Genomic DNA, 11,820 nt, shown 5'->3' on the forward strand with positions numbered 1-11,820 from the left:
CAGATGTAAAATTTTGGGTTCTTACAGTTTTCTAAGGGAAACGTATTCATGTGAAAGTTTTTTCTTCCCAAATTTATTCTCGGTGAAGCAAAGCGACCAAAAGACAAGGAGATGTGGTTAAAATGGTTAACACTTGGGTAAAAAGAGAACATGGAGGAAGCGGCTGGCTTTTCTTTTTTCTTTTTTTTTTCTACCCCCGCTTTTGGCGCTGATATCTGATTCTTCACGCTAGTTGGTGCATGGTTTTAGGATGAGAAACACAGTCATGGACTGAGTACAAAAAGACTGACTGAGTCCCCCTCTAAACTCTTAAGAATTGCATATAGATATCGGCCAATTGGTAGGCTTTTGGCCTTTTGTGCTTTTGTCCAACCTCCAGTTAGAAAAAAGCAACAGAAAGAGAGAGTGAGAGACACAGAAAAAGAAAATAGTATACAGCTGCTGTTTGCTGTTCCTGTTGCTGCTTGCTGCCTTCTTATAAGACTTGGAAGAACCACTCCAAAACCCCACCTTTGATTATCCTCCCTCTCTCTCTCTCACTCATTCTCACACTTGAACAGCAAAAAAAGAGGAAAACAAATCACTTTCAAGTTCAGTTTAGATCAGTTCTTTAGAGTCTTCCAACTCTGAGAGCATGGAGAGTCAGAGAGGTCAATTCTTTAGCTGGGCTTACTTCTGTCAGGGAAAGGTAAGACACATTTCTTTGTTTCTTCTCTTTGAGTGGTTTAGGAGTTTGCTTTGGTTTTGTTTGACCTTTTCTTCTTTGGCTTGGTTATGCAAAATGGGGGCCTTTTTTGGGCTAAATTGTTAATTGGATGTTTTTTGATTATGCAGACAATGGAAGAGCTTAGGCATTCTCTTTTGTATACTACTCTTGAGCTGGAACAGACAAGGTTGGCAGTTCAGGAGGAGCTGAGAAAGAGGGATGATCAGTTAATTCAACTAAAAGAGTTGCTGAGCAAGGCAATGAGGGAGAGGGATGAAGCACAGGAGAAATGTCAAAGACTTTTCCTTGAGAAGCTCCTGCTTCACCAACAGCAACAGCAACAACAACAACAGCAAGTTGCTCCTCTATCTGGAGTTTCTAGCATTGAAGATGAGCCCAGAAGAGGAATTGACTCCAACAATGGCTTCTCATCATCTGATTGTGAGGAAAGCATTGTTTCATCTCCTGTTCTCGACCCAATTCAACAACCCCAACTGCCACCAGCACCACCACAGGCGCCAACACCACCTCAATCCATGCCACAAGCGACCATCGAGCTGGTCCCTGAAAAGCCATTACCTGAAAAGGGAAAGCTTTTGCAGGCAGTGATGAAAGCTGGTCCACTCTTGCAAACCCTTCTTTTAGCTGGACCACTGCCTCAATGGAGACACCCACCACCACCACTCGAGTCCTTCGAGATCCCACCTGTGACCATCCCTTCACCACCACCACCACCCCCACAACTCCTCCACCAAGACTCCTTGATCAGCATTAACGGTTGCAACACCCTAAACACCTGTGGTAAAGTTAACAGGAAAAGGGGTCTTTATGATGCCTCTGATTCTCCTGCAGAGACCAAGTACCAAAGATTACTTCTCCATTGACTGCCACTACCAACAAGAGTAGTCTACATAGTATTAATTTCCATAAAAATTTTACTACCATTTTTAAAACTTATTGTAGGTTAGTGAGGGTGAAATTGCAGGGTGGAAAATCAGCCTATCAGGGTATAGTGACTGATCTTTTAGGATTTTTGTACAGAGGTTTGCTTTAGAGAAGCAACTACCCAACTTCCCAGTTAACTCTATGGAGAGAGTCACAGAGAGAGCTTTTGTTTCTTGGCTTTTTGCCAATGTTTTCCGGTGAAGATTTTTGTCTTTATTCCCCACCCTCTCTCTCTACCCCCCCCCCCCCCCCTTTTTTTTTTCTCCATTTCTTCAAATTTGGTTTTTGCTCCATGATGTGAAAGGGAGCTTTGATTTCTCCAAAAAACAAAAAAAAAAAAAGAACTGCTGTGGCATGTAAAAATTTAGTATAACTTTAGCTTTCTATTAGCCTACCAAGGTGTGTGTGCTGCTTTGTAAGTGTGGACTGTTTGAGGAATTGAGAGATTACATTAAAATTATGGAAGATTTTTTAAAGCAAGAATGGGTGTGGAGTTGTTGAAATGGGGGAGATGGGTATGGCCAACAACCAAGAAGGTCTAAGAGGCTTTGCTTGTCGGATCAGTGGATCCCACAAATCGGAATCAGGATCTGCTACTGGTGTGATGTATGATTATTTTTACTCCTTTTTCGGTTGAGGGAAAGTATGATTATTATTTATTCGTAAGTCTAATCTTATGTTTCTCGGAATCATTTTTTCCCTCTTCTCTTGTTTAATGGTAATATACTACTAATATTCCTTAAAGCTTCTTTCAATCCATCTGCTCCCACTCAACTTGTTTATTGTTTTACTGTCTAGGGATGTAATTGAGTTGGTTTTACATGAATATTCACAGATACCTAACCCGATAATATATTATTTGGATATCCTATATTTCAGTTTGAGATAGGCTCAAGTAAAAATTTTAATATCCGTCTCAGGTTTTTGGATAGTTTTCGAGTATCACCCTTGTTTCCGTCTATATGGGAAACAATTTCCATTCGCTCCTTTTGCTTCTTGCATCTTTTGTCAATGTCAAAGCACAAATGGAAAGAAGAGCTATGACAAAGTCTAGTTCACATTGTCATAATTGCTGCATGAGCCACGGGCTGGTTTCTAGTGTGTTCCAAGATACACATACTGAATTAAGAGAAAATCTACATTAACCCAGCAAGTTTTTGGAACCAGACTTGCCCTTTCTTTTATCTGTTACGTCATTGACAAGGGCTAAACCATGGGTCAAGCCCACTAACGCAAGTTCAGGGATCAAGACAATGACATAATGTCGCTTTTCCTTAATAGACCCAAACTGTGAAAGTATAAACATGGTTAGAAGATTGAGGACTAACATTGTTTCCAGGCTCAGCCAGGATGTCAAACGCGCAAGGAAACTGGAAATTCCGTGGTAGTCAAGCAAGCAAAGCAAGAGGGGAGCAGCAGCCATGATCTTTTCCAGGCAATTTCTAATAGAAAGGAAGAATTGCAGCAGCCAAGTGCAGTTTGTGTGAGACTTTGATTGAAATGTTAGGCAGCAAATGGGAAAATACCTGTATATTCCAGAGAATTGTCCAGTCCACACGGCAGTGCCGTAGAAATGAACATGCTAGCATGCTATACTTGACTGAAGACTCGTTCCTACTATAAAACAGATGCCTCTGCTTCTAGGTCCTCCACTTATAGAGGCTTTAAAAATTATCACAGCTCAGAAATAAGAAGAAAAAGAACAAATTTTAGTTCTAGAACTTCTGAACTCCGTTAGTTTTGGGTCAAGAGAGGTTTCTAGAGACTGTTGATTCCCACTGAAAAGGGCAATTATACCAGGCCATACACATGGAAAGCCAGGCTTAATACAGGGCAGGCATGGTCTACCTCTGAAGAATTAGTGGTTCCTTGCTAAACATTTTCCCCTTGAGAATACAATGAACATGATTTTTAAAAATAATATATCTAATACAATGAACATGATAAAACACAAATTCAAAAGCAATACTAATCAACAATCACAAAAGCATTCCATGATTTTCAAAAATATAGGTGGCAATTTGCATGACAGATTTGAAAGGTTTTAGCTTAAAGAAAATTGATTAACAAATTAGCCCATCTAGCGAGAAAAAGAATGTTAGTATTTACATTGCAAAGTTTAGAAATTGAAGATCCCCTTCACATTTGAAATTAATGATATCCGTAACTTCCAGCCTTGTGTGAATAAACTTACCTAGGGAGGGAAACATTCAGAATGTAATATCCAAGAGGCATAGAACTTCACAAGGAGAAACATATCAGAAATCCTCAATCATCATCACCGTCATCTTCATTGTTAGCTTGATTGTGTTTTTGAGCATTGTACATCTCAGCAACCTGCAAATATTCAAGAATAGCAATTATGCAAAAAGGAAATAACTCAAATAAGTGAGGCTTCTATATATATACATATTACTTCTCATATCACATGAATAATTTGTTTCTATTCATTTTTCCAGTATGCAGCAGATCATGGAAGAGCTCTATAGAACATTTTGTCCATAAATCACATGAATATATTATCAGACAACTTATTTGTTCTTCACCTGCTCAGATGATGAAGCTTGCTCTGGAGCCTTATCTTCTCGAACACGAACTAAACGAGGAAATCGGAGAGATATGCCCTTTTACCAAGAAGAACAAGGAATAAGAGTTCATTTTCTACACACTGAGATTAGCTTTGAGAAAAACAACAGTTGCGAGATCCCCACTAATAAGTCACCCTCAGAAATGGTCACACAATAAATTCATGGAATAAAAGAAAACAGGAAATGATAGAAAAGAAAAAAAAGAAGAAATGAAACTGTAAGGCTTCAACATGTGAAATTTTGTACCACCTTATCAGGATCCACAATCCCAATTGCTGCACGATGAACAGGGCTAATGGTCAAGTCTGCAGCTTTTACCTCCCAAACCTCCAAGAAATTAAACAAAAACAACTTGAACAAACGGCTGAAAACATGACTAGCAATAGCAGAAATTGTATCTAATCGGTATTTAATGAATGCAAAGGGATACGAGCAAACAAGGACATTATAACAATAGCTATAGGAACCTAGAACTGAGATTTCAATTCTTAAAATATTTGGGATTCAACAAATGGCTTGCAATTCTTGTAAGCGCACAATAATTAACTACATTAAGTCCACAGGAACCATTTGAATTCTTTGATGTGATGCCAAAACTACTGATAAATTTTACAGGAATATTCAGTAACATAGATTTCAACAAATGGAAGCAAGTAGACAGAATGAGAAGAGCATTTATAACAGTTGCCACAAATTCAGTTACTAATTACTTCAAATGACAAGAAGAAATAGACAGCAGACATAGTCATATAGCGTGAATGGAGAACATGGAGTAAAAAATGTGACAAAATATAACACAAGCATGCATCACACAAAAGAATGCTGAAAAAGGAGAAAATTTACCAATCCCATTGAGAGGCTTCAAATACAAATAGAAGGCAAAGAAACTAATATTAATTCAGACCATGATCTTAGCAAGTTGATTGCCCCAGTCAAGAGAACTGAAAATTCATTGTCACTGTTTGTATCACAGGACCTAAAACCAAATAGTTTTCCCTATCAAATTGCAGGGTTGGGGCCCACACTTCCCACCCCATCCTATTATGGAATACTCGAGTGCCCTTCTAACTAAGAGCTGTGGCAAGCTCACAACTAAACCATTCCTTACCTGATTATATGTACCATACAAGGATACTCCTTCCAGTAAGTACATTTGTCCACTTCAAAAACATAGACATTATAGTACTTGCAACTAACAAATTCACACACACCCAAAGATACTTTTATGAAAGAAGTGGGGGCAATTTTACCTCAGTAGCCTCAAACCATACATCTGGTTTCATCATCTCTCCATAACGATAGTATGACTGTAATCAACAAGAACATTAAAATTTGGATGTTAATCATAAATAAACCTATTTGCTCACAATTTCCTTTCTTCCAACAGAAAATGATATCAAGAGACAAACCTTTGGTTCAGGAATCACTTTAGAGCGGAGACTGGCAGAACATTCTTCAAGCTCTGATTCAGTAAATCCCGTGCCTATTGAACATAAAAGAGAGAAAGAAAAGAGAGGGGGGCTCAGTGTACGGTCAGCTGGAAAGACAAGCAATGTGTTGAACAGTAGCCATTCAATTTCACTCACCTATTTTACAGATACTCTGGAATTCTTCATTCCTGTCATCATAACATGCCAAGAGAAATGCACCATAGAAGCCTAAGAATAAACATTATTGTGGCATCAGCACAAATCAGACATCAATTAAGGACAGAATCGCCTAAGCACTAAGTTGAGAACTGAAACAATCAACAGAGATTAAACTCTACATGAGCTCTCATCATCTGATAGGTTAAATTAACAGAAAAAGTTCTTACCAGTCCGTTTCCCACGGCCATGGAAAGCAGCAATAGGAACTAGATCTAATGTGTCTCCAATACTGTATGGAACAACAAAATAAAAAGTTAAACATGACCAATATAGCACCTGATCATAATTTGCACAGAGAGGTAAACATTTCATACAAATTACCTTTCCATGTAGTCTTTCTTCAATTTTAGCCAGTTGAGTGACCGCTTTGATGGCTCATATGTAGCATCTCTATCCAATGTTTTGATAATTAAGCCCTCACAACTGCAAACAAAGACTAATTTGCATCATCAAAATACAAATTACTTTGAGGAAAAAATAAAATTATTTCCCTTATTTTGTTTACACTACTCTTTCAGCCCACGCTAGTTGTCCGCTAAAAGTTGCTGGAAGAATTAAACAAATACCTTAAAGAAACAGCAGAATCAAGAAATGCTTGTATTTCGTCAAGTTCATTTGATGTTAAGGCTGTTGCAAACTGATAAAACCCAGCCTCTTCTTCAAATGAGTCATAAAGCCTCTGCAAAGAGCAAACGTAACAAGTCCCCAGTGAACCAAATTAGGCATAGCATATGCAGTGAACAAGATAAACAGTTACTCAACACAAATAACATCCCAAATTAATTACTTAACCATGCAGGCCAATAGCATCTCCTTATAATCAACATAACATAAAATCTTCACAGTGGATTTTTATTGATACCAATACTAGAGACATTTTGCAATTTGAGATATAAAAAATTATATAAGCTGCATATCAAAGATATACATTGTAAGTACACAATCACTTAATAACTCATGACAAAAACAAATTTTATTATCAAAAAGTCCAGAACCATTTGTCACAGTAAAAGGCATACCTCTTTACGAACTTTCAGTTGTTCCTGAAGAAGTGGTTGCCCATTAAGATACAAGATGTCAAAAGCAAATATGCACACATCAACTTTGATGTCACTCACTACCACATTTTTGCGAGCTCTTGTACTAAGGATCTGTATAAAACAACTCAAAGAACATGCTGCAACAATCAACTTAAGAAAACACAGAATCAAACTACTTGGGTACACATCTTCCATAACATCCAAAGAGGGAATCTGTCAATGATTAACCATGACAAAATATGGCCATTTTACAATACAAAACAAATAAAACATTCCCAGAAATTTAATAGTACAGAGAAGGAATCCAAAATTTTAGATAGTAACTGAGATTGAAGAAAATTTAAAATATTAATCAGATCTTTAGTTTCTAAACTAAAGACTAGCTAGAATTCAGTAAATAAATAAGGCAGCTGGATGAAAAACTTGCCAATTCGGACACCTCATGAGTTCTCAAAATTTAATTCCTCATGTGTTACACTTTATGTAGTTAACCATACAGAATAATCCAAGGTTGTACTGGCAAGCCTTACTGCATGTGTTGCACTGTCTTACTGCATGCAAGGCTTGCTTGTAAGTAGTATTGATACATTATTCTCCCATTTGTAATCTCCATGTTTCTCATATAACGTTTTTTTTACTTTGTGCAAATTTAATGCAACAAATGTTTTCCTCTTTGTTTATACAAGATATGTTTTGATTGTCAAAGGATAAGCCAACTAATACATAAAGAATGGCATTTCCAGAGACAAACAAATTTCTACACAAAATAGAACCTAGCATTGCACTCATAAATTTTAAAGCATAACATGATTTGCAACAAATTACCTGAAAGGGTAAAATTTTCTTTTGAACCCGATCATAAGCAACAAGTTCACAATCCAAAACAAATGATTTTACAGAGGACTTCTTGAATCTACACAAGAAAGTAAATTTTATCAATAACTAAACCAGCATATGCAGAAGCGATAGCACCTATGTTTTAAAACACAATGGCCACCTTTCAAATATAAAAACATAATGGCTGAACCTCTTAAAAGGGTTTAAAAATGTTTTTAGCAAGCAACAAGCACCCACAAGAAAGACTTTAAGGGATTATAAACGTACAGCAAATGCATGCCTAAAATCTCAGCATCTCTATCATCCAGCTCCTTAAAGGAACTCTGTAGCATGTAATGCCAATATCTAATTTTTCATATATAACTCAAACCAACTCATGGAGTTTCAGTGAGGTGTTCTCCAGATAATTCTATCGAGCCATTATTTTTACAAAGATCAGGAACAAGACTTAGATTAGTAGACAACAATGAAAGAAAAGGGGGAACCACTGAACACTAATATATAAGTGTTGGAACACTGTCTAACACCACCTTAACAACAACAGAGGATATAAATGCCTATGACTATGACTATTACTACAACTTCTGATGCCAACATGTTTGAACAGTCATGCCAGGATAAAAGATGAAGAAACTTAAATGGTGAGCACTAAAATATCATGTGGTAATATCTACATCTCAGATAACTATAAATTTATTTGACATGCATTGTACGAAAAATCTCTGAAGAGAAGTTTTTGACCAGCATACGTTCTATGGGTGGGGAGAACAAAGAAACCTTTATTCAACACACAAACACATACACAAAATAAATAAACCATATCAACAAAACAAGTTACCATAATAAAAAAAGTCTACCTAGAAATGGCAGCTACAACGTCTGGAAACTTTCCAGTGTTCCGCTCAGCATTTCGACTGTATATCTCAACTATACCATTCTCCATATAATGTATCTACAAAAAGCAGGTTGATTTTTTTAGTTGTCACATAGTATTGGTACTAACAGAAACAAAAGAAACCTGTAGCAGCACACTAAATTCTATTACCTGTGCACGTTCTCCATCATATTTATATTCACATATAAAGTCAATATCCTGGAATTTATTTACAATTTCTGCAACCCCTTTGGTTGGTTTTGCTAGCATAGGTCCCACAGGGACACCCAGTGTAAAGCTACAAGTCTTTGAAAGATTCCATATACCACCAGTCAGAAGAGCAGGCACTACTTTATCATAGACTGGAAGGATGGAAAAAACTTGTTTTACAATCTTAGCAGCCTGCATAAGAGAAATCAAAGACCAATACAAGTACATCAGTTAAAGATCAACATGGAAAAGCAAAAGGTGATTCCTCAACACACAGCCATACAAGAAATAAGCTACCAAGCAGCAACTTAAAGGTAAAAAGTACAACTCCTGAATAATGAAAACCGAATTTTCATATTGTTGACAAAATATCAACTATTTACAGGCCTCAATAGATGTTGACCTCTTTCACCAGCCAATTTACCTTGCCCTTCACCACAATCGGTCTACAAAGGCCTTAATCAGATGTCATTTCTAGATCCAGCAAGCCTCAAAAAACAAACAAACAAACAGCCCACCTCCCAAAAACATTGATGAAATATCAGAGCACTGCAAGCCGGTCTGTACTAGGTACCAGAAAAGGCTCCCCTCATCTCTATAATGATGACATGTCATTCCAGCCACACATGTCTAAGGCACATGCTTTAAACTAAAACATACTTCTCATGCATAAACTACAAACTGCACTAGTGTGTTGAGCTCATAGACTGCACTGATTATTCAGTAAAAAATACCAATATTGAATGCACCCTCTCTTCCCTCAGTTTTTTTTCAAAGTTATGGTAGGATGGCAGTCTTTTTTACACCTACAAAATTTACTCACCTCTTCTAAAGGAGACTGAATGTTAGGAGGTGGTTTAGAATGTTGTTCATTATATACAGCAGCTTGTCCTAATGCAGCTAATAGAGTCTGCTCTGAAAATCCAATCCGCAACTTTGTCTGCAAGATGAAACCAAGAAGCCTTACAATAACGGAACGAATATAAACTATTACCAAATTGATGTCCTAGTTACAACCTGAAGTAGACGAATCAAATATTGAGGTTCACAGTCAGTTGCAGCAACAAGAAGTGCCTTGATACGATTCTTTTTCTTCTCCTGACTATCCTTTCCAGATTCCTATAAAAGTTGAACAAAAAAAAGGGGCAAATTAACAACATTAAGCATATAGTACTCACCAAAAAATACCTTATAACTAAGACATTCTCTTCCCAACCTATTTGGCCAGACTGCATGGCACAATGACCAAGAATAATAAGTGCAAAACAAAAGTAATATTGGAGATAGTTTACCTTACTTATCCATGTACTGTATATACCAGGTGAAAACTTATGTCAGCACAAACAGGGTAAAAATGTCCTCGCTTATGTCAAAATGAATCCACATTCAATGAAGATGGGCACATGCAGCATTCATCAATTGCGAAGCAACTGAATAGCAATTTCAATCATGGAAGTGAAGATTAAATTAAGACATCATGCATTTCAATATGTGAAAGAAGATGGTAAACCTTAGCAATTAGACGAAAGGTGTCAAACACTTTGACAACAGTTAATGGATCAGGCTTGCGCATCATCGATTGAGATGAACGGCTAGCCTGTGCAACAAGGCCCAGGTCTCCCTTATCCTGTCCAAATGAAAATGAATGAAGTTAGATGCCAAAAATTATTTGTTAAGAAGTTTTAGTCAAGCCCAAAATTAAAGAGCAACAGAAATTATACCTTGTACTGACTCTTAACCTGTGATTCAGTCCTCCCACAGGCCTCCGCGAGGGCCTTGATAATCGAGGCATCCCCAATTCCCAGCTCTAATCCCTCGTGCGCCGGAGCAACCTTATTTGCTGCCAAGTAAACCGCCGCCACCAAATCATCCGGTGTCGTATCAATAACAGTCCTCAACATATTACAAACAATATCCGTTATCACAATCCGACCCGTCTCGTTGGATATCAAATCAAACGCCAAAGAAAGAAACAAAAATGGCACCCTCTCTCCTTTCTCCCAACACGCCACCATTTTCGGGTCAAAATCCGCCGGCTTCTTCTTCAGTGACCCAATTTTCCCCTTCAATTCTGCATTCCTCTCCGACACACTCACCACCTTCATTTTCTTCGAATCGGGAGGCTTCTGCGTCTCATCAACATTGGGTTTTGGGGAATCTTCAATGGGCTTTTCAATTCCATTAATATCGCTTTCTTGGTCGGGCTTGACCTCGGTAGAATCCTGGGTTTTGGTCGAATTAGGGCTTTGGGTCTTCGATGTCGATGAATCGAGGGATTTGCGTTTCTTGGTCGGTGAAGAAGAGGAACTGTTTTTCTTTGCCGCTAAACGGCGAGCGTTGGACATGAGAGCATCGAAGGCGGAGGGACGAGAAGACATGTTGGAGTAAGGGTTTAAGGAGGAAAGAAAGAGGGGTGGAGAGCGAAAGAAAGAGGGTTTAGAGGGGAGGAAATGGGAGGAAGATGGAGGAAAGCGAAGGTTGAGAGGTCGAGAAAGACAAGTATGGCGAAGCAGATGGCATGGACGAAACGTCAGCATTCAAATAAGACTTTCCAAAAACAAAAAATAGTATCAGCGACCAAGAAAGAGCGTCTCGAAAGCTTGAAAGATACCAGTAGAGAAATGGCGGGAACTGGAGTGAGCTTTGGTTGGAAACCCCGCCCCTTGTTTCTCTTTTCATTTCCCTAATCAGCGACGATGGGCTCAGGCCCATGTCCATGAGCCAGCCCACATACAAACACTTCAACATGACATTATTATTATTATATAGTCCAAATGTATTATTTATCTACTTAATCATTCTTTTTTTTAACAGTTCAATTTAACAATTTTAATCTCTTTATCTCGATTTTAATAAATTTAATTCATACATTTCTATTAAAAGTCGACTTAAAAATAATTTATAATGGTATCACAATTTTACCTTTAATTTGGACAATGTTGCAATTTAGTAGTATCTTGACATTTTGAGG

The 11,820-nt window shown here is 37.7% G+C and overlaps 2 protein-coding genes across 3 annotated transcripts; one reads left to right on the top strand and one right to left on the bottom strand.

Moving 5' to 3' along the window:
- Positions 1-253: 253 nt before the first annotated feature.
- LOC18590965 (enabled-like protein (DUF1635)) lies at positions 254-2,395 on the top strand. Its single transcript, XM_007016812.3, has 2 exons — positions 254-688; positions 835-2,395. Exons 1-2 carry the CDS (start codon positions 635-637, stop codon positions 1,588-1,590), a joined length of 810 nt encoding a protein of 269 aa, XP_007016874.1. The 5' UTR covers positions 254-634; the 3' UTR covers positions 1,591-2,395.
- A 1,225-nt stretch (positions 2,396-3,620) lies between these two features.
- On the bottom strand, positions 3,621-11,502 carry LIG1 (DNA ligase 1). 2 transcript variants are annotated; one of them, XM_007016814.3, is made up of 17 exons: positions 10,571-11,501; positions 10,360-10,476; positions 9,867-9,968; positions 9,673-9,789; positions 8,811-9,041; positions 8,623-8,717; positions 7,754-7,841; positions 6,908-7,039; positions 6,455-6,567; positions 6,210-6,311; positions 6,056-6,117; positions 5,826-5,897; positions 5,649-5,722; positions 5,490-5,546; positions 4,489-4,566; positions 4,198-4,275; positions 3,621-3,988 (listed from the first exon to the last, which is right to left on the bottom strand). In XM_007016814.3, the coding sequence occupies exons 1-17, from the start codon at positions 11,384-11,386 to the stop codon at positions 3,920-3,922; spliced, it is 2,403 nt and encodes an 800-aa protein (XP_007016876.3). In that variant the 5' UTR covers positions 11,387-11,501; the 3' UTR covers positions 3,621-3,919. The 2 variants fall into 2 exon arrangements, with proteins under 2 accessions (XP_007016876.3, XP_017983359.2); XM_018127870.2 differs by lacking the exon at positions 4,489-4,566 and having other exon boundaries at positions 10,571-11,502.
- Positions 11,503-11,820: the final 318 nt, after the last annotated feature.

Source organism: Theobroma cacao, chromosome 9 (genome assembly GCF_053813885.1).
Source record: "Theobroma cacao isolate CCN51 chromosome 9, ASM5381388v1, whole genome shotgun sequence".
NCBI lineage: Eukaryota > Viridiplantae > Streptophyta > Magnoliopsida > Malvales > Malvaceae > Theobroma > Theobroma cacao.

Excerpts from the sequence above, each read along its gene's own strand:
- LOC18590965 (XM_007016812.3), top strand. The coding sequence starts at position 635 with ATGGAGAGTCAGAGAGGTCAATTCTTTAGCTGGGCTTACTTCTGTCAG. Across the intron at positions 689-834 it reads CTTACTTCTGTCAGGGAAAG|ACAATGGAAGAGCTTAGGCA; the intron begins GTAAGACACATT and ends TTGATTATGCAG.
- LIG1 (XM_007016814.3), bottom strand. The coding sequence starts at position 11,386 with ATGCTGACGTTTCGTCCATGCCATCTGCTTCGCCATACTTGTCTTTCT. Across the intron at positions 6,568-6,907 it reads AACTGAAAGTTCGTAAAGAG|AGGCTTTATGACTCATTTGA; the intron begins GTATGCCTTTTA and ends TGCTCTTTGCAG. Across the intron at positions 4,567-5,489 it reads TATGGTTTGAGGCTACTGAG|GTTTGGGAGGTAAAAGCTGC; the intron begins GTAAAATTGCCC and ends AATTTCTTGGAG.